Source organism: Lagopus muta, chromosome 26 (genome assembly GCF_023343835.1).
Source record: "Lagopus muta isolate bLagMut1 chromosome 26, bLagMut1 primary, whole genome shotgun sequence".
NCBI lineage: Eukaryota > Metazoa > Chordata > Aves > Galliformes > Phasianidae > Lagopus > Lagopus muta.
Window position 1 is genome coordinate 3,111,289 of NC_064458.1, and position 21,533 is coordinate 3,132,821.

Consider the following 21,533-nt stretch of genomic DNA (forward strand, 5'->3'; position numbering starts at 1 on the left):
GTGGCAGCCATTGGGGGAAAGTTGAAAAGTGGCTTGAATTTAATCTCTGGAAATGAATGCAGTTTACTGCATGGTTTTTTTGGGGGGCAGTGAAAATGGTTATACTGTTTATTAAGCAGCAATCCAAAGGAGGCTGTGCAGATCTGTTCCTCCCTTAGGAAAACCAGGGCTGGGAGCACAGTGTGTGCGCCTGCGCAGGTAACCCGCCTAGGGGCAGGCGGATGATTTCAGGCTGCATTTCTACCTGCTCTTCCAACCCTTCCAGCTCACGCTTCCCTGCCCTCCCTCTCTGCCCCTGCCCATTTGGGAGCACAGATATAAACCCTCCAGCCAATATGTTTCCTATGGGGGACAGTGAGCTTTGCCTGGAGGGTGCTCATGGCTCTCACCTCATCCCAAAGCTGTCCTTAAAGACGGAGCAAGGCAGTTCACTGCCTGCAACCACAGAAGCTCCAGAAGCTGGGCAAGTTGTTCTCCTGACAATTCACCTCTCCCACAGGTAAGTACTGCTGGGATGAGCAGCAAGTACTGCTTTTCTATTCCTTTCTGCTTTTCCTGTGCATGTCTCCAGCATCCCCTCACCTCTTCTTGACTCAGCGAGGAGATTGCATTTACCCTCCAGGATCTGCTTCTTTTTGCTCACTTGGAGATGGGTTTTACCCTCCTGGGTCTACTTCTTTTCCTATGCAACCACTTGTGTTGCTGTAAGCACGTGATGCACAACACCAGGGAGCAGCAGCTCATCTCTGTGGTGCACATGAGCCCATGGAAACCCAACATTGCAGAGCCAAGGCACAGCCCAACCCACCTGCATCTCCTTTCTGCTGCTTTTATTGATGCAGTCTCACCTGCTTGGGAGGAATCAGCCTGGATTAAAGAAAGGATGTCATTAATTTGTAATTGGAAGGGAGCAGTGGAGGTTTATCCACAAGTCAGTTTGCCTGATAGAGGCAGGGGGCTGCAGACAAGCTTGTGGCCATGTTGTATTTGCAGTCTTTCTGCCTTTGAACTTCTTGGGAAGAGAGGCAGAGGAAACTGGTTGCTTCTCAGCCTTGCACACCTACGGCCACTGCTGAGCTCAGCGGCGTTCCTCAGCTGCTGTAAGCAGCTTCTCCATAATAACACAACTAACCAAGGAGTGATTGTAAGATAAACTTCCCTTCCTTGTGCTAGACCCAAAGCTGAGAGGGATTTAAAGGGAACGCTGCTTTCCACTCATTTCTTCCTGTGCCTTGGGCATGCTCAGTGCCAAAGAGCCACAGCAGCCCCAGGAGCTCCAGCGTCCCCAGCACTCAGCCCCGGGGTCTGAATGGTGTTCCCAAACCTCCAGGTTTGGCACCCGTCTCTGTCACCTCCAGAATAGCTCCAAAGCCTCAAGGATTTGTGAACAAGGAACTTGATTGGAACATTGATTTTTTTCCAAAGGCTGAGAAATGATGTGCAGATGGTGGGTAGGAAAAGAAATGAAGAGGAAAGGTTGGATTTTGGTTAGAATCCTGCTCGGAAATGCAATTCCTCCTCCATCAGAGGCCAGGCTGAGGATAAGAGGTGTGAAGTTTGGATGCCTTTCACTTGGCTTATTGCATTCAAAGTGGAATCACTGCCGGCAAAGGGACACAATCCCAGGCCTTTGCTCCATGCCTCAGGATTCTAGGAACATCCCAAGTCTGAACTGGTGCTTGCACTGAGCTCCAGCCCTGGGGTGAATGCTGCAAAACGATGAGAAAGGACGGAGCCAATGAGCAATAAACCCTGCAGATCTCCACTCCCAAAAGGTAGCGCACAGCCCATGAGGTGTGGGGAAGTCCTCTTGGCAGCAAGATCTGAGTCATAAAGAAAGTGAAGCAAAGGCAGAAGGCAGGGTGACAAGGGCAGGGCTGGGACATGGAGCAGCAGTGACCCCCAAAGAGGGATGTTAGTGCTATGGATGTGGCGACGGTGACCATTCCAAGCTCAGAGCTCAAGGATATTTCCTAGGGTCGTTTGTGACTTCTGATTGCAGGGAGAGAGCAGGAAATGTCTGCAATGCAATGCGTGCTGGGAAGAGGATGAATCTTTCATAGCAGGGTAAGGATGCTGTGCAACATGAGCGCATGCAGGTGTGCAAGGGGCCGGTGGGCAGCACACTTCTCCCCATTCCGTTTGTGCACGCAGGTGCATGACTAACCCACTCCTCTCCTTCTGCCCAGGCAACCCAACGATGCCGAGTATATTCTCCTACCAGAGCTCTGAAATCGACTGGTGTGAAAACAACTTTGTGCGCTCGCCGATCATTGCAGAGTACTACAACACGGTGAGTGTGGGGCATCCCAAGGGCAGAGCTGCCTTTGGGATACGAGATGGGATGGGTCAGCCACGTTTGCTCCCCTGCTCTGAGCTTCCTGCTGTTAGAGGATGTTTAACTGGGGAGCTGTATGTAAATCCTGGGGGTTTGCTGCCCATAAGCAGAGCTGGGGTCTGGGATTCTCCGGGCACACATGGGGCTGAGTTCCCACTGAGCAAAGTCTGGCAGTGCTCCTTAGCCCAGATTGGTGAGATCCTGTTATACCAGTCCTGCAGCTTGCCTGCCAACTGGGGTAAGTCCCACACAGGGCTCGTATATTCCAGCTAAATGTACAGGAGTGGCAGAATGAGAGACAGTGCTTGCATGAACCGCGTCAGGCAGGTTGGGAATCTGGAACTCTGGGCAGAGGAAAGCTGATGTGGGAGTTTCACCTCCTGTGATCCCCTTTGTAATCAGGCTCCTTTCAGCACCAGTCCCACATGCACTGACATCCATCTGCAGGCACCCACTGTCTGCGAGTGCGTCCCTCTGCCTCCATGCAATTAGTGCTGGCAGGGGCATGAAGCCATTTACAGCCTTCCAAAGGCCTTGTTTACAACCTTCAGCAGTTACCTTTGAACACTGGAAGTTCTTGTTTCTCATGGAAATGTCTCTTCCTTTTTTTTTTTTTTTCTTTTTTAAAAAGCATTTCCTGTTTCTAATAAATGACCTCTAATAACTATAATACCCTCTCCAGTCACACAGTTCCAACTGACCTGACAGGGTCGTGCAGGAGGGATGCACAGGCTGTGTGCAGTCCCTTCTCTTTCAGGCACTGAAATAAGGACCTGCTGGTCCTGCTGCCCCCCAGTACTCAGCGCCTGGTCTGGTGTCTGCTGCCCCTGATGGATGAGTACAGGGTGCAGAGCAAAGGGGTGCAGAAGTCACTGATGCTCCCAGCAGCATTCTGAATGTCGTTGGAAGTGCCAAATGCCTCTGAGTTTGAGAACCTCATTGGCAAGAGTGGAGAGGGGCTTAACTCCAAACAGATCAGAAAGTCTGAAAGTTGGACTTTTAAAATAAGAATTAATACTGGAAGAAACATTTGCCCAAGCTCTGAGGTCAGCACTCAGATAGCATTTTCCCAACGTGTCTTTGGAGCTGAGACCACATTTTTACAAGGACTGTGATTTATACCCCCTGTTGGAGTGGCTCAGGATCACACCAAGAGGTACCTCAGGATCTCAGTCCCATGTCTGAGCTCCCAGTGGCACACTGCCAGACCCCAGCTGCTATGGTCAGGTGCACAACCGTCCTCCTAACGTCCCAAATTCCTCTGAACCCCATAAAACATTAACTCTTAGATCTCTGCCTTTATAGCAGAGGAAACCACTCCTGCAGTTTCTGGCTTGGGATATAATTCTTGTTTAGGGAATGGCCAAGATCAAGACTTGCCTTGCTGCCTGCAGCAGGACTGCTGTATGGACTTCTCTCCAAAACATAGGAGGTAGAAGAGCAAACCCTGAGGAACCACTGCTGTCTGAGCAACTGACAACAGTCCCCAGAGCTGCACTGTGCTCAGAGCAGGGAATCCAAAGCCAGCAGGAGCATCACCTCCATGGCATCACCCTCGGTCCATGCAGGCTGGCTCTCGGCCCTGCAGCACTGGGAAACCCTCTGCTCAGAGCACCATCCTAGGTGTGATTCCAGAGTCCTGTGTCTCCCTCTCTTCTCCATTCCTTTGTTCCCCACATTCAAATCTTCAGATCGCTTGCTCCCTGCTCAGGCTTTATGGACCTTGTCTCACTGCCCTGCCTGGAGACAATTATATCAGTATTGACTTCAGCACCGCTTTGTCAGAGTTTTAGACTAGCTGGGAACCCAGCCAGCTCCTACCCAATGCTCCTAAAGCAGCAGGGCTTCCTAATGGAGCATCCTTTCTGCATCTTCTTCCCAACACTGCCCATGGCTCCAGCTGGAAGCTCTGTGTCAGCAGCAACATACTGCTGAGCATCGCTCTGCAGCAGCCGCTCTCACTCTCATCCCTGCCTGGGTTGGATGCTTTTTATTAGGAATAAGCACCAGGGGTATGAGCAGAGAATGTAAACAATATCGTAAAGTCCCTAATAATTAATACATCGTGGCTCATGATTGCACTGCAATTCAGTGACAAAGCTCTAACTATTTATAGTGAGACTCAGTGACCCAGAAATTTATTGTCTTCTGGCTGTTTGCAGTTGAACAGTGTTGTGCTACATGAGGGTCATCAGTCAAGGACCTGTCATTCTACTCCCCTTTTTTTTTTCCTTCCTGCAATAACCAATGAGGATGCTGGTAATGACATCCAGATCCTCAGCACTCTCTGGCTAAGCACCAGGAGCTCTCACACTGTCAGATAACCACAGCTCCATTGATAAGCCTGGAGATAAGCCTGGCTGCAGGTGTAAATCACCCACATATGCCAGATACTCATGCTGGAGCTCAGCAGCCCCATGGCAGCAGGGACACCTCACACTCTCCTCACCCTGCAGTTTGTGTGCAGCCACGCTGCTGCTTGCTGCCGCAAAAACAGTGTGACACCACAATGCAGGACGGGCAGCCCCAGCTTCTGGCTATTAGGAATTTGCTCTGCACGTCCAGAGAGCCTTGGAGATATTTGCTTCTGTCTTGGGCTCTGCAGGCTCTGCTGTCAGTGAAAGCCAGGTCTTTGGTCTTTAAGGGAGTGAATGCACTGCAGCAACACTTTGAGAAATCTCCTTCCACTGCAGAAAATCATACAATCAGAATTCCAGAGTGGTTGGGATGGAAGGCCCTTAAAGGTCATTCTGTCCAGCCCAGGCCACGGGCAGGGCCTTCTCACGTCAGATCCATTCAGCCTGGCCCTGAGCACCTCCAGAGATGGGGCACCCCTACCTGCTCTGTGGCAGCACGCACTTGGGTTTCCTCTGTCTCATTTCTGTGCTCACAGAGCACAACCAGCACCTGCTGTCCCAGTCCATCCCAGGAAGCCATTCTCACTCTGCTGGGCATGGAGAAGCGGATGGCCCTCTGCAGGGCTTTCCTTTCCTTTTAGGCTGCACAGTGTACATTGCACAAGCCCTGGGGCCTTTCCTGTGATCCTGCTAATGCAGCAGGATTACAGGCATGTCACTGTTCCCAGCCTCACTTTTCTCCTAGAAAAACAAGCAGGGCTGGGACCTGACAGGTGTTGAAGACCCCCAGTTGTGGGTCCCTCGCGGCTCTGCCCCAAGCTCTGAGCCTGGCTGCTCTGCAGGGAATCACTGCAATCTGCTGGCACGGTTCTCCTGATCATCCCTCCCTGCTGATATCTGATCTTGCACTTCTCAGGCTGAATTAATGAAGTGATAATGTTGCTATCATGTAATTAATGGTGCTGTTGCAATGCCCACTGCAGCAGGGATCCGGACCTCCCTGTGTGCAATCTCAGACTCCCGCGTTTCCTCACTTGGACACACATGCTGGCACTTGCATACTGCTGTGTCTTCTGCAAGCATTTGCTCTCCTTGTGATCCCTGCCTGTTTTCCAAAACCCTCTTGAACCATTTCACAGGAAAAGAAATGCTTACAACGCAGTTGGTTACTTCAACACATAGTTTGGTTTCGTGATCATTTCCAAACTGTCTGACCTCAAGCGTGCATTGGAACCAGCACTTCCCTTCTCATTTTGGAACAGAGACAGGCCTGGATTTGGCTGTAAGCACACACAGAGAACCTATACATTTGCCCTAAGAATTGCTGTTTGTAGGCACATGGACTGGTTTCATGAAAACCACAGTGAAATTCAAGATTGATCTCTGTTTGTTGAAGGGAATTGAGGCCTTACATTAAACGTGAAGGGTTCTTCCCTCTGCAAGGTGAGGGGATGTGCTTCAGGTCTATGACAACATCCCTGGGATTTGCAGCCCTCTTCCCCTAAACTCACATCCCTCTGTGCCATTGCAGTGTACCTGGTGCACAGTGGGGATGCAGAGGGATGAGCCTGCAGCTTTGGGGTGACACTCCAGGCTGGGCTCTGGGACAGTGTCTGGCTGGAATATGAAAGGAGAATTGTCAGGGTGAGATAAAAGCTGTGCTGGTGGCTGGCCAAATAACAGCATGGCAGATGGCTGTGCTTGGCTCTTCCAAACCCACTGCACTGCCTGGCAGGTGGAACATTCCACCAGATCCTAACCTTTCGTGCGCAAGAGAGATTTTCCTTAGGGACACTGAGCTTCCTGGTTATACTCCATTTATTGTGTTTGCACACCAGGTGACAATGCCTCACTTGCAGAGGTGAGGGCTGCTTCAAACTCTCTTCCTCCCTTGCTGCAGGGTGGAAAGGGCCCAATCCAGCAGTCAGGTGCAGGCTTAGAGCACTCCCTGCTCCTTCCCAGCTCCTGTGTTCTGCCCATCAGCATCTGCTGCTTCTTGAAATGCTGGCACTGTCACCAGGATGAATCCCCATGCATTTTCCTCCACCCCAGCTGCACCAAAGCCTGGCAATGCAGCAACTGTGCAGAGCTGGAAAACAGGGATGAATTATTTTGCTATGCATTCATTCACAAAGCATGTTCAGATAACTTTTATGACTTCATTTAATTACTGGCGTCCAGCCTACCTCCCTCCCTAGGGCAGGTGGCTTTGCATGTGACACCACAGGATGCCACCTCAGTCCAGCCCCACCTATGGGTGTCCTGCAGGTCCTGCTGCTGTCCATTGCACCTGGTTCACAGAAGCATACCCTGAGCTTGCTGTCCTCACAGAGAGCACAGCCCAGCTGCTATCACATAAGAGCCATCCTTCCAGCCCCAGCCTCACACCTCAAGAAACGCCTCTGCTCTTCTCCAGTGCCAAGAGCATTGCCTCCACACAGTGCTTTCCTCCAGAGATCAGTATGCTCTCCACATGGGGACATACTGAGACATAAGGTAAGATGGGACCTGCTCAAGATCATGCAGCAAACTGACTGTGTCTCTTGTTTTGCAGGTCAGCAATGTATGCTTCTTCATCCTTTCGGCTGCCCTGCTCCACCTGAACCGGCAGTACTGCCAGCAGCGCACCGTGCCCATGTACTTCATCTCTGGCCTTCTCCTCTGCGTAGGTGGGTGCCAATTTCTTGAGATCAGGCTGCAGAGCATTCATTCACGCTACCTTTAGCTTTGGAGATGGGTTTGTAGTGGCCAAAGCAAGGAGCAAGCTGGGGTGAGGAACTGGACAGCCATATACGTGTGAAGCTGCAGCTCGTGGCTCCTGCTGGCTCTGGGTACAGAGCTTCATGCCCTGTAAAGCCATGGGTCTGCCATTCCTGCCCTTCAGGAATGGTGTTTCTCTAAGAAATGTCTTAAATACTTCCCAGTCCAGATAGGCTTCTCCTGAGACAGAGCTGCACTGATACAAGCTGTCCTCACTCCCTGCAGGTATCTTCTCCATGTACTTCCACATGACCCTGAGTTACGTGGGACAACTCTTGGATGAGCTCTCCATCCTCTGGACACTGGCTGTGGCATATTCGTTTTGGTACCCAAGGGCTCACTTCCCCAGGTGCATCAAAAGCAGGTATGGCTCAGTGGGAAATGAGTTTCCAGGCTGCAAGGGATGGGAAACTGCTGTTGATATGTGACCCTAAAAACCAGCTCTCAGCATTTTGCTCTTTGGCCAGACCCTACACTACTCACATCTGGATCCTTACAGAGGGGCACAAAGCCCCTGGAAAGGGCTGTTCAGAGCTCCTGTTGCCTGGAGCTACCTGCCCTCACAAAGCTGTACAGGAAGCTTTGTACAAAGGATCTCAAAAAGAAGAGATTTGGGCAAGTTTTTTTTCTTGGTGTGATTGGATGGGGACAGCTGTGTTAGGAACATGGGGACTGCTCCAGTTTGTGCACATCTTTGAAGGGACTGGAAGTCCTCCAGCCTTTAAGGGAAGCAGAGAACCATCTGGGGCAGTGCAGGACTTGGGCACTTCACACATACTAGGAAATTGCATGTTCCTGAGCACTGACATTGAATTACCCATGCTGTCAAACTCTGGTAGCATCCCCTGCCATTATCAGAGGGGATGGGGCTTTCCATAGGCCAAAAAAGTCCAAGATAACATCCCGTGTTGCAAAGGGTGTTTGCAGAAGGGCTGGATGCAGAAGGGCTGGGTTGCAGCAGGATGGATGGAGGGATTGAGATCAGCAACAGGAGCTCAGCAGAGTTTTGTTAAGAGGATGCTCCCGTCCTGGCAGGCTTGCTGAGCCCTCCGATACAGCCCTTAACAGAGCTGGCTCCCATCCCGCTCCTCCCATGCCACGGAGGAGGTCACCGGGAGTTCACTGTGGAGACGTGGCTGGGGGAGGCAGCGAGAGGGGAAGGGACTTGGGAAGGGATTTGCATGTGAAAGGCCTCTCCGAGCCCTATTGTTGCTCAGTCAGCCCGAATCCGCGCTGCTGAAGGCCCTGCCCCCGCTGCTGGGACAGCAGCTCTGCAGCCCTTCCCTCTGCACAGATCCATGCCTGGCTCTGGCATCGCCGTGGCAGTGCACGAGTCATCCTCTGCTCTGTCCTGGACCGACCAGGGGATTTAGCAAAGCAATTTCTCGGGCAGTTCTTGAGAAACATAAAATATATCCCGGCTTTCCTGCCAGGACTTCTGCAGAGCCTGAGGACAGTTATATGCAAACAGGTTGGAGGTGCTGGAGGGTGGCTTCCTTTCTCAGGCAACAGCCAGCACCATCCTTTACCTGCTGCACTGCGAACCCTGGAGGCACTGATAGTCACTCGCAATTCTGTCGTCCCTTTAGGAAGCAATTCTACTGGTTGGGTGGTGTCACCACCGTGATCACCACCTTGATGTCCTTCATCAAACCATCCATCAATGCCTATGCGCTCAACTGCATCGCCTTCCACCTGCTGTACCTGACCTGGCGCGAGCTGAAAAAGTAAGGAGGAGGTTGAGAAGTTCATCTCTGCCATCTCTGCAGCTCTTTCTCCTTTGTGCAGGATTTGGGAACCAGTGTGGGGTTGAGGGGAACCCACTGGGATCTGGGGAGAAAGACGAAGGTGTGTTAGCATCTTGTAGCATCACTGTCACCCACTGAAGGTCAGAAATTCCTTTTGCAGAGCCACACTTTTCCAGTTCTTGTGCTCTGATGAATATTCTTGAGCAGAAACCCACCAGGTTTTGCCCTGTTGCATCAGCACATGCAAACAGGAACCTGCTGGCCCTTTTTCAAACTCACTTTCCTTCCATCCTTCCAACACAGCTCCCATCTCCCTCTCTCCTCACTGTGTTTTCCAGGTGCAATGACCAACGTGTTCACCGGATGGCCAAAGCTATGGTGGTGTGGTGGGTGCTGGCCATCACCAGCTGGTTAAGTGACAGATGGCTTTGCTGGCTCTGCCAGGCGATCAACTTCCCTTATTTCCACAGCTTCTGGTAAGTCTCCAGCGGAGAGGGAGGAAGCCTGGCTTAAATGTTTCAGAGCTGAAGGGCCACAGAGGAGGAGGAGGGAGGGCAGGAGGGATGTGGTACTCAAACAGGGAGCAGCTGCATCTGTGCCTCCCCCTCTCCCACTTTGCTCTGTCACTGTTGGTGCTGCTCCTCATCCTGGCCCCAGCCCAAGGACTCGTCCTAATCGCTGCTTAATATCCCTTACCTCCTCCATACCAACAAATGTGAAATTGTTCTAAAACCACTCCATGTAAGCCGCTTCCTTTCAAGGCACTACATCTGCTCCCAGGAAGCCATACAAAGTGCAATGCCCTTTATTTTAACAACCAAATTGAAAGACGGTGATTTGCTTTAGGAAGACATTTCAGTCCCTCTCCAAACATTGTTGTAAGTGCCATACAATGTGCGCTTTCAGATTCATCCTCCCAAGTAACTGGGATGACCAATTCAGATACCCAGACCTTCTGTGCTATGCCAGGCAAAGTAAACGGGGTGGTTTGGGGTTTAAGTCTCCTGTGTCACCCCAACTGCCCCAAATCCAGCTCTCAGAGCTCTTCTGGGATTTCTCTGTAGGCACAAACCCTGCAAGACCCATAGATCTTGTATACATTGCATGGTTGTATACATTTGACATTTGCCTGCCATTGCCATGCAATGTGACAACTTCAGCCACACGCAGTCACAAGGTGCAGGAGGGCTGTTAGTGTTACTCCTCTCCCACACATCTTTTCTGCTTCCTTGACAGGCACGTGCTGATAGCTGTGTCCCTCCTCTACTGCTTCCCACTGGTCATGTACTTTGACGTCACCTATGAGATGCCAACATTCAAGCCAAAACTGGGATATTGGCCCAGTGACTCCTGGCCCATTGTGGTGCCTTACATTGCCTTGGAGGAGCCTCACAAGCAGTGCTAGAGCCAGCTGCATCCTTCGGGCATGGGGTGTGATGCACACATGTGCATCTGCACGGGGAACACCTCAGCTGTGTGCCTGCTCCCTGGACAAGGGCGATGTGGCTGGCGGATGGGGCAGGGAGCAGCTGAGGCCCCGTGGTGCTGGGCGTGAAGGAGGGTGGGAGCCCACAGACTTAGGAGACTGCCCAGGCCAACGCTGGGGAGATGAAGGTCTCCTCCTCCAGCTGATGCTCACTGAGAAGGGGACAGTGCTACTTCTGTGTCCTCTGCATTACTCAGGCTGTGGCACCTTTCGCTGACAAGGGCACAGCTGGAAAGACAGAAGCCAAGCTGGTGACAGATGGGTTTGTTGGGGCTGCTCTAATTATTATTATTAATTTTATTTATTTATGTATATGATCTTGCTCAGGAGAATTGTGCATTAAAGCTATGGACACTTACTTGCTCTTTTCTTTCCCCTGAGTGCACTGTATCCCCCATTATCTGTCAGCAACCTAGGGTGGCCAAAGTTCTTTATGGCCTGGGGAGAGAAATCCTCCTAGCTGACAGCCCAAGAGAGGTTCTGTTCTACCTCTTCTCAGTCCCTGTGACCCTCATCCCTCTCCAGCTCTGTCGGTTCCCAATGTGTAACTTGTAGAGTCACCCGGAGCACTGAAAGTGCCGGCTGATGGCAGAGCTGGAACATGAGATAAACATGTCAGAATCTTTGCAAGGACAAAGCAGGAGATGTGAAGCTCCAGAGAAGGACACTGCTGTGAGAGATGCTCTCCAGGTTCTCTCCATAGCACAACAGTGAAGAAGCTGCTTCTGCTGTGGATGTGCTCTGAGCCCTGCTGCATCACAGTGACGTGGAACCTGGGGCCTGGCACAGCCACTGGTAGGACAAGAGGTAATGGCCTTAAACTGCACCAGGGGAGGTTGGGGTTGTCTATTAGGAACAATTTGTTCTGAGAAAAAGTGGTCAGACATTGGAACAGGCAGCCCAGGGAAGTGGTTGGGTCACTGTCCCTGGAGTTGTTTGGGAGCTGTGGACAGGTGGCAGGTAGGATATGGTTAGTGGGCATGGTGGGATGGTTGGGGTTGGATTGGGTGATCTTGGAGGTCTTTTCCAACCTGAATGATACTATGATTCTCTGGGGGCACCAAGAGGTCAGTAGAGCAGCTGGAGTTGGCTCCCTGAAGTACAGCCTCAGCAAGGTGATGTCCCTCCAGGGAACCACAGGGGTCTGGGGACACTGTCAGTAAAGCAAACAGCAGAAGCCCTTTGGGGCTCATCCTGAGCAAGAAGTCAGCACACAGCTCCACCACCGTCGTGTTGTGGGTCCTCTGCAATGGTCCCCGGAGCCACTAGATGGCAAGTTTGGCTCATGAACCCTGGGCAATATTTCACCTGCATCAAGTCTGGGCCGAACCCCCAAACCTGGTCCATATCCCCCAGCACTGCACAAGGCCAGCTCTGTGCCAGCACAGCCACCATGCACGGCACAAGATGGGGACACCAGTGGCTTTTGTCTCTCTTCACCCGTCTCTTCCATCCTCCTCTTTGTCTCTCCGCATGCCATCACTCCTGCCTCTCCCTGTCACCTCGTTTCGCTCCCCCTCCTCATTTCTCTCCCCCTCTCCCTCACCCCTATCCCCAGCCCATCACATTCTTCTGCAGCCTATTAATAACTTCTGGGCAATTGCACCGGGTCCCTGCTGGGCCCGGCCCCTCGCCCGCCGCTGCCCTGCGCAGCCACTGAGCGCGACGGCAGCAAGTTCAAAAGTGCAGAGGGGCTTTCACAGCCCCGCTCCCCGTCAGGGGGTGGAGGAGGCCGCTGGCAAAGAAAGGCCGCGTTGCCAGGGAGCCTGGCACAGGAAAAGGGGGTCACTGTCACCTCCGAGGGGACCGAGGGAGATGGACGCGAGCCAGCAGCCTTTTGGGATGGGGATGCTAGGAGCCACGCAGGGACGGAGGCTGTGATATGGAAGAGGGCGAATGGACCGCCGCGGGTCTGAGAGATGATGAGGAGAAATCCCACAGCAAAATCCCCCGTGCTCTATGGTAATAAGGGAGGTGTCCCAGGCGCCTGGAGAACAATGTTGCTGCAGTTGAGTGACTGTAACAGGCCCTGATGACAGCCGGGGCCGCGTTAAAAATGCCTATTCAAGCAGATCAAGACATTGAGAGGCCTCGTGGGGATCTGAAACCCTCAGGGATTTCTGGATGAAGCCAGAAGCTGAATCCCCAGCCCTGGGAACCTGAGGGGGGGGGGGGGGGGGGGGGGGGGAGGAGAGGGAGGGGGGAAAGAGAGAGAAAAGAAAAGAAACCCACAAAGCAGCTTTAAAAGGAGTGCAGTGCCTGAGGCAGGGCCCCCTGCGCCGAGCGGGGCCGCAGTCTGAGAGCCAAGCAGCCCTGATACTGGGATGTGACTGCGGTGCTGCACCCCAAAGCTGTGCAGGGTTCCCCAGAGCACCTCCAAAAGGTCCCCAGGCTGCTGGGGACATCCCATCCCTCCCACCAGGGAGCCACGTGTCCCGCAGGCAGGGTGCAGCCTGCGCCGAGCACCTCATCAAAATGAGTTGCTGCGTTTCTGTTGCGAGCAAAACAGGGACCAGGAGGAACAAGCAGCACAATGCAGGGGTGCAAAGGTAACAGCGGTCCTTCCTCTGCCCCCAGAACCCTGGGAAGCTCTGCAGTTCCCCTGCAAAGAGACCTTTGCCATGTGTGTGCCACGCTGGGTGCATGCAGCCGAGGCACTCAGCAGAGTAATGCTGGAATTTGGCAGGGCAGGAAGAGCTACAAGCCCACACACTCAGGATCTGAGTTAGGAATGGTCAAAATTAAACCCTTCCTTCCCTTATTTTTGCCAGATGAGCCTTAACCCGGATAATTTTACTGATTTGGTTTGCCATGTGGCTGCCTAAACCACAAGAAAAGAAGCAAGAGAGGGAGCAGGAATGAGGAAGAGAACAGAGAGGCTGCTGCTTTCAACTGATGCCAGATTAAGAGACGTTGTGAAACAACAGCATCAGCCGAGTCTATTTGGTGCAATTGCAACACAAATGAACTAGTAATGTTGATAAGGCACCAGTCCTGCAGGATAAACAATTAACTTTTACCTGTTTTGCTGCACCAAATTGCCTCCTGCTGTTATAGATTTACACTGCAGGATGTGGCCAGCAAGCTGGAAACTTTTCAGAGCAGAGGGATTTATCCATAAAGGACAGTGCACATTCACGGACCTGCATAAGTAATGCAAAAGTAATTAATAATAACCTCTTAACAGTGCCAGGGGAAGAAACTGCTTCACTGGAGCTGTTTGCAAAAGACCTTTATTTGTATCTGTCTCAAAGAGAAAGGAAGATGGTGGTTTTGATACACAGAAAGTATGTAATAGGGGCTGGGATTTTAGTGATGCCTGGTCGTCTTTGTGATTTAAAAACCCTGCTCTGGAACTGTGTTAAAACAATGTTAATTCAGGTTAAACTTTTCTCAGTTTTAGTCTTCAAAGTCAGCAGTCAAAAGTCGGAAAGCATGAATGCAAAGAGCTGAGAAACTCGGGAAGGAAAGAGAGAGGCTCCAGGAAACATTACCTCTAAATTCTTGTCCTTACAACTCTAAGCACTGCTTCTGAGCTTTGACTCAGGATTTCCAGCTCGGAGGTTGGCAGCTCTGCTACATCCCCATCAGAACTGCTAGCAAAAAAAGTTATTTCTTTTCTTTCCCTGTTTTACTTACATCCTTGCTATCCACTTTTTTATACAAGACAACGTTAACTGTCGAGCCATAATCAAATGCCAGGATCTCCACATATTAAAGGTTATTCTGGACAGATAAAAGGGATCAGATCCTGCTTAGCTGAAAGTCCTGGTTCAGTGAATACAGTCTTGCAGCAGTCACAGTCCTGAGGTGCCCTGCCTGTGTCTCTCTGTGTTATTTCACACGGTGGCTGCACACATTATCAGGGCCAGATTTGACCAGTGAACATAGGGGAGTTGTGGCTAAAAGCTGCACTTCAATAACGTGAAGCACGGCTGTTACGTGGCCAAATCAACCAGTTGGCAAAAATGATTTTAAAAGATCAAATAATGTTTTCAGCTGTTTCTATAAAGCCTCATGCTTTGCTTCCACTTAGCAACACATTTTCACTGCTGTTTTCAGAAGAAACACAAGCAGTTCACATTTCTCTGATAAAGTGGTTCACATAACTTCAATTCTGTAGTAATGACTGCTATAAAAATACCTGAGATGAAAGGATTCGCTTTTCCCTGCCTTCACACTGAAGCTGGTGGTCTCACTTAGTTCTGTCCTTCATGTTTTCCCATTCACTTTCTATGAGCATTCAGTCCTTGGGTCCCAATTCATGAGCTGCATCGATTTAGACAGACATTCCACGAGAGACCAGGTGTCTCATTTCACTGAAATGCATAAGCATATGTTTAATTTTAAGCACATGAATATTTCCATTGCTATCAATGGCACTCGCTTACACTTAAGGATTCATTTTGTTGAGCAGCAGCCAGAAATAGTGCCGTGTAATGCCAATAAAGTGCAAACTGCAATATTTCTCTAAGTGCTTTCTGAGACCGTTCTAAAAATTAATCGATGAAGAACTGCAACCTGAAAACACAAAAACTGATATATGTGGGATTTTATTGTTTACTGCCAAGCAGTAACATCCACCAGAGCACTGCCAAGTGAAATTAAAACCAAATCTGTGAAATGGAGCAAAAACGGCAACAAGTTAAATTTGTTCTTCGTCGCCATTCATCCTATCTGACTTAAAGATTTAGTGGTGCAACACTGAAAAACATGAATCATCTTGACAGAAAGACATACACAGAGATTAAAGGCAGGGCTTGACCCCGTCTGTACCATCCCTAATGCACACTGACTCTATTCAGTCCAACCTGGAGTGGGTACTTGAAAGAGAGAACAGGATCTGCTCTGTGACACTCAGTACAGAGAAGTGCCTTCAGCAGGGGTAACTTTTAATGATCAAACCTGATGAAGTGTCACTAAAAACACGACTCTGCTCTCCCTTACCTTCCACAAGACTTTATCAACTGCTCTCTTATGAGGAACTGATGAAAATGTCCAGGCAGCAAGCATCCTAGCTACTTCTATTTGTTTCCATCACATTATGCACCACAAGTCCAAAAACGCTGCCATTGCCAGTGACCCACGCAGACCTGGGACCCCATTCCCCTATGATGGGATCATAATATAAACAGCTATATATCTGTATGCAAATGATTGCTGTTTTCAAGCTGTTCATCAGTGACCTTCTAGCACTGCCCATACGGTACAGTAATATGTTTTCCACATATGTCAGATGTTTCGTGACACATTTCACGCATATATTTAAAATAGATTTCATAGCATACAAAAATCCGCAGGCAATGGGAGAAAACAGCCTGCATCTGCAATGTTTACATAATGCATTGCAAAATTGCATGAAATGTGTCAAATTGATTGTATTCTTCATTAATCCAAAATATTGATGGCATATAAAATGCATGTAATGAATAAACTCATGGGCACGTATTACAATGCCCAGCTCTGATGCCTGAGTAACAAAGGGACAGAATTTCTAACAGCTCTGCCTCCACTGTCTGACTGCAGAGAGTCTTCAGTTCACACTGCATTGGCTGAAACAGTATTTGTTGCATCTGTGTGTTGTTTCAGATCCCATCCTGACTCCCTTGAAACTATGCTGGCTGGGCCACAGTGGAACAAAGTCAATCTCCAAGGCATTACAGGAGTGCCAAGATATGACTTTGCAGCAATCAGGTGCACTATTGTCTCACAGGTAGTGATATCAGTGATAACGAGTAAGTTTCAGTGATAGAAATTTCAGCATGGTACTGCCAGCCAAATTCCCTGAGTCACAGGCGAGTTTGCATAGCCTGCAATGCAGTGTGGGGGAATTATCTCACCTGCTATCATACCTGAGCTAGCTAGATTAGAGCTGGTTTGCATAGACTAACATATGTGGCAACCCCACCTCCGTTTGCTGTGTAGACCGGTGGAAGCCACAGAGAAGCTGGTTTCATGTAAACCCAGCAAAACAGCCTGGTTGTGGTGGCAACTCTCACTATAACAGCTGACTGAGGAGCCACAAAAACCAGAAATTCACATTAATTTGAGCGTCACAGGTTCTGAAATGCTGCTCTGGGATGTCTCACAACCTGCTCTTATTACGGTAAGGATCAAACTATAGGCTGGGTACCTGCTTTTGTTGGAAAGGACCAGTTGCTCTGTAAACCAGCAGGCTGGGTGATTAGGGCTGGAAATAGCAGAAACACCAGTCCTCAAGAGGAAAAGGCACCACACTGTGAGCTCAGGATGCTCAGAAACAAGGCATGCATGAGTGTGTGGCCACAGGATTGTTGCATGTTAGGCCTGGGAAACTCGAGACACTGGGAATGCCTTGGCTATGGAGAGGCTGTATTTCAGACAGTATATTTATCTGAAATAATAACTCCTGCTCCTTTTTTGGACACTCTTTTCAATCCAGGAAATGATTCAGAACAGGCTTTTTGATGCCGGTCAGATTCTGCTGCTGATCTCATCCTGCCATGTCCTTTTTTTCAAGCTGTTTCCCCCCTCATCTTGTATTATTTAGTGCTCTAAAGGTTATCCTGTCCAGGGTCACAGTTCCCTGCCAGAAAGTGGCCTCTCTCTGAGCACACAGATGAGCATCCCTCAATGACTTTGGCATCAACCAAAACAAGGCACAGGCAAAGCAGACACAAATGTCAGCACTGAATCTCCCTCCCTTCTGTTGAACCACGTTTGCTCCTTAAGGTGCTTAGACTCATCTTCTCCAGCCTGAGCTTCTGCCAGCAGCTCGTATTCAGTGCTGGTCGAATCCATGCTCTTCATGGCAGGTCAGCCAGCTGGTGAGATTGGCATGACACAGCCTCTTACATCATTTGGCCAACCCTGACCTCTGTCTGCAGAGTGCTAACGAAAGGTATCGTCATCTGACAGAACGAATTGATAGGTGTCAGCTCAGCCTGCAGCGGGCCAGTAGCTACATTATAATGCCAACCTCACCTTTGGTGCTAATGAGGCCCCTTCATTAACAGCCTTGAGCAGAAGGGTCAGGGACTGAATAGAGACAGACTCCTTTCTCACCCAGAAAGCTGGTTCTCCTCATTCGGAATTGAAGCACGTTGGCGGGGCGGTTTGAGGATGCTTGTGCTGCCCATGTTGCATCTGCAAAGGACATGACGTATTGTGACTATTCATCTGGCTCCTTTCACCAGCACTAGCGACACAGAAAGCATCAAATAAATTCTCATTGTGTTCCTGCTTACTGAGAAAATTTTCCCTCTTCCTTCTGTTTCGGAGGGTTATTGCCCATTAAAAGACTTCTGCATTTTTCAGAACCTATAGTAAGCTATAATTTAGATTTTCCTCAGGCACAAAAGAACTTAGTTAAGCTCAATTGTATTACAGTGGTTTTGGTGGCTTTTTTTCTTTCTACTAAGTCCTTCATTAATAAGGGAACTAAAGAATTTCCAAGCTGCCTGTAATTTTTTCCCCAGATGCAGCTAGTTGTGGAAAGGAACATCTTTCTGGCAATCAGAGGTTTTGGCCATTAACAATCTGGACTCTTGCTGCACTATCCTGGTGTTAAATGCATGTCCTGAATACCAAATCCTCTCCTGACTTCAGATTCAGGACTTTTTCTGAGGCTGTAAGGAAGGAGATAGCACTACTGTTGGTGAACCCACGGTAAATGCCAGCCCTTACTACCTCAAATATCATCAGTTTGATTGTAGTTATATACATCTCAGAAACTCCACAGAGTATTTGGCTCATCAAACACTGCTACATGAAATTAGACAAGGACCACTGTGATCACTGTGCAGCTGGTAAGTTACTTACAGAGGTCCAGAGGAGAACTTAAGGGTCTTTCCACTCAATAATATTGCACGCGGATACGAATCAAAGTGTGAGTTTTCTCAGAGAAACTCTGCTCAAATGCAAGCTCAGTGTCTTCAAGTCCATAGAACCATTGCAACATCACCATTTTTCTAAGCTGTTTGACTCTAGGTGCTGGGGACGGCCTTCTTTGTTAGCTGGCAGCTCTCCAAGCCACTCAAAGTACAGATTGACCGCAGAACTTGTGGTCTTGGGTTCAGAGTAGAAAAAGGGAAGATGTAACCAAAATAGTAATGAGAAAATAATGGTGAATGGCAATAAACAGCGAAGCAAGCTTGTTTCTCCAAGAATAGGAAGGGCAAGACTGTCACAGAAGTGGTTGGCTGCTGTGTTTGCAGTAACACAAACATAATACACACGTACATATCAATCGATCATAGGGCTTTATGGCAGAGGTGTGAGCCAGCCAACACAAAGAGTGGTGCTAAGCCCACAGGAAACTACTCTCATTGCAGAATGAGAGATGTTGCTTGGATCCTGGCCAGTCAGCAGTCTGGGTGTCTCCTGTGTTTACCTGGCCAAGGGAGGGACAGGTGCAATACAAAGTATTTTTTCCACTTCTTTCTCCAGCATCCCCAGCTCTCATGGGACAGAACCACCCCTTGGCACAGCGAGGGCCAGGCAGGATGAAACACACACCTCTGAGCACAGGACTAGGATCTCAGAAGCAACGCTTTTGCAATAAAAAGCCCAAACAGAAATTAGGGAGAGCTGTCATTGTCCATTTGCATATTTGAATATGCAAATCAGATCTGTTTCTTATCCATTGGCACTGGCCCTACTGTAGATGGCAGCAACACAGCAGATCTCTGCCAGACTACAGTGCCACAAAGAAAGTAGCTAATTGGATTTGCAGACACTTATTGCAAAGCCCAGAAGTTGCTGGAATAGATATAAAGAAACAGGAGCTCAGCCCACGGCTGCCTTGGGTGCGAAGGCACTCAGCTGACAGCTCGTTAGCTTGAGATGTCCCTGCAAAATGAGAAGTTTGGAGGAAGCCTGCGTGGCTGCTGGCTACACCTTCCCCAGCACTACCAGACATCTAAAATCCCAACGCCCTCCTACAGAGCCTGGCAAATCTTCTACCTCTGGCTGCTTTGTAACTGCCCAATTCCTTCAGTGTAGTTTGGTTTTGTGGCCAGGCATTGCACAGCCTATCAGAATGGAAGCTGAGTTTTCTCATACCTAACTCAGAAGTGGCCAAATTCATGCTCGAATCCCATCCCCGGCCACAGAGCACCTTGCAAGCTGGAGCAGTGAGTCGAGATGTCAGCATAGATGGGGAATTGCAGTGTCCTGAGCTTGAGTGGGAGGGCAGTCTGCATCCTGCACTGGAAGTGCGCAGCAACAACAAGCTGGGAAAAATAAAGGCACACAAATATATCAATTAAAATGTAGCAATTGAAATAAAAATCAAATTCTAGTGAAGTTTCACAGGCTGTAACTATGTGGCAGGAAAAGTTCAGGGGTTTGCATCTCTTAAACAACATCTCCTACATTAGGGCCATTCAACAGAGGGAGCGTGGGATCAAATACTCCTCTGTGGGAAGATGGAGGATTGTCCCTGTTCATTGCAGGGAGGTGGACTAGATGAGCTGTAAGGGTCCCTTCCTTCCAACTCAAATGATTCTGTGATTTCCAGGAAAGGTTTAGACCTGGGGGCTTGTAACCAGCAAAGACTGAGAATGAATGGCACCACGAGTTGGAAAATAAAAGATTGAACCCTCAGAGTCATGAGCACGGGAATAACGTCCACAATTAAAGATATGAATGGGAATTCACAAGAAAGAGGCCCAGTCTGAACGGGGAAGAAAAGAGACTGTCCGAGGAGATGTCCTTTGGGCCTGCATCAGACAGAACACAGAAAATTAGCAGCGGGCACTTAAAAGCAAGAATCAAACGGAGCTCTTTTGTTTTGTCGCTGTGAACTGAAGCGATGAAGCATTTTGCTTTACTAATATCTCCTATCAAAGCTGATGAGGTGAAGTGGCTCTTTGGAACGATTTGGGAGCCCATTAATCCCCGCCTGTGGCTACGGGTGAGCAGCACGCACCGCGCTGCGGGCTCACACGCATTTTTCCGCTCTCCCACAACGACGGGCAAACGATCCCAACCAGGAACCCGCACCAAGCAAACGCCTGCCTGGCTTCGAAGAGGAAAACTTCCTCAGAAGCAGTCACCAATTTGGAGGTTAATGTAAAGCTCGGAACGACGAGGGAAATAACTCGTCGTTTGGAGGTGTAAACAAAACCCACTTTTCAGATGCAAAGGCTACGCTGGGTGTCAGCAGCGGTGCTCGCGGTGCCCGCGGCCAGGACGCTGAGCCGCAGGCTCGCACCCAGCTGATCACCGCTGTTCTCCGAAGGAATCCCTCGCATGATTTGCATTGCAAATGCCCCGCGCTGCAGACGGAACACGGGATGTTGTTCGCCGCCGACGGGCGCTGCGCGGGCACCGCTCCCCAATACCCGCCCCGCGGTCTCCATCGCGGTGCTGTGCGCGCCGGGAAGGGCGGGAGGGGAAACGGGGGGGGGGGGGGGAATGAAGGTGTGTGAGGGGAAAGGGACAGAGCGGGGGAAGGAGGGAGGCTGAGGGGGGGGTGGAGGTGGGAGAGAGGGGCGCTGAGGGAAAGAGGAGGTGTGTGAGGAGAAATGGGGGAGGAAGAGGGGAAAGGCTGAGGGAAAATGGGGGAGAAAGGAGAAGGTGTGCGAGGGGAAAATGGGGGAGAGGCTGAGGGAAAAATGGAAGAGACTGAGGGGAAATAGAGAAACTGAGGGGAAAACGGGGGGAGAAAGGAGAGGGACAGGGAAAATGAGAGAAATTGAGGGGAAGATGGAGGATTCTGAGGGAACATAGAGAAACTGAGGGAAAATGGGGGAAAGAGAGTAAGGTGTGTGAGGGGAAAATGGGGAAAGGGAGGCGCTGAGGGAAAGTGAGAGAAACGGGGAAGTGGGGGAGAAAGGAGAGGAACGTGGAAGGAAAATGGG

At 50.0% G+C, this 21,533-nt stretch overlaps 1 protein-coding gene across 1 annotated transcript; it reads left to right on the forward strand.

Moving 5' to 3' along the window:
- Positions 1 to 256: 256 nt before the first annotated feature.
- ACER1 (alkaline ceramidase 1) lies at positions 257 to 10,952 on the forward strand. Its single transcript, XM_048927940.1, has 7 exons — positions 257 to 499; positions 2,190 to 2,293; positions 7,250 to 7,364; positions 7,681 to 7,819; positions 9,045 to 9,182; positions 9,542 to 9,679; positions 10,440 to 10,952. The coding sequence occupies exons 2-7, from the start codon at positions 2,201 to 2,203 to the stop codon at positions 10,606 to 10,608; spliced, it is 792 nt and encodes a 263-aa protein (XP_048783897.1). The 5' UTR covers positions 257 to 499; positions 2,190 to 2,200; the 3' UTR covers positions 10,609 to 10,952.
- The last annotated feature ends 10,581 nt before the right edge of the window (positions 10,953 to 21,533 follow it).

What these genes read in the sequence shown, in the direction of transcription:
- ACER1 (XM_048927940.1), top strand. Translation starts at nt 2,201, where the DNA reads ATGCCGAGTATATTCTCCTACCAGAGCTCTGAAATCGACTGGTGTGAA. An exon ending in TTGCAGAGTACTACAACACG is followed by an intron (nt 2,294 to 7,249) that starts GTGAGTGTGGGG and finishes CTTGTTTTGCAG; the next exon opens with GTCAGCAATGTATGCTTCTT. An exon ending in ACCTGGCGCGAGCTGAAAAA is followed by an intron (nt 9,183 to 9,541) that starts GTAAGGAGGAGG and finishes TGTGTTTTCCAG; the next exon opens with GTGCAATGACCAACGTGTTC.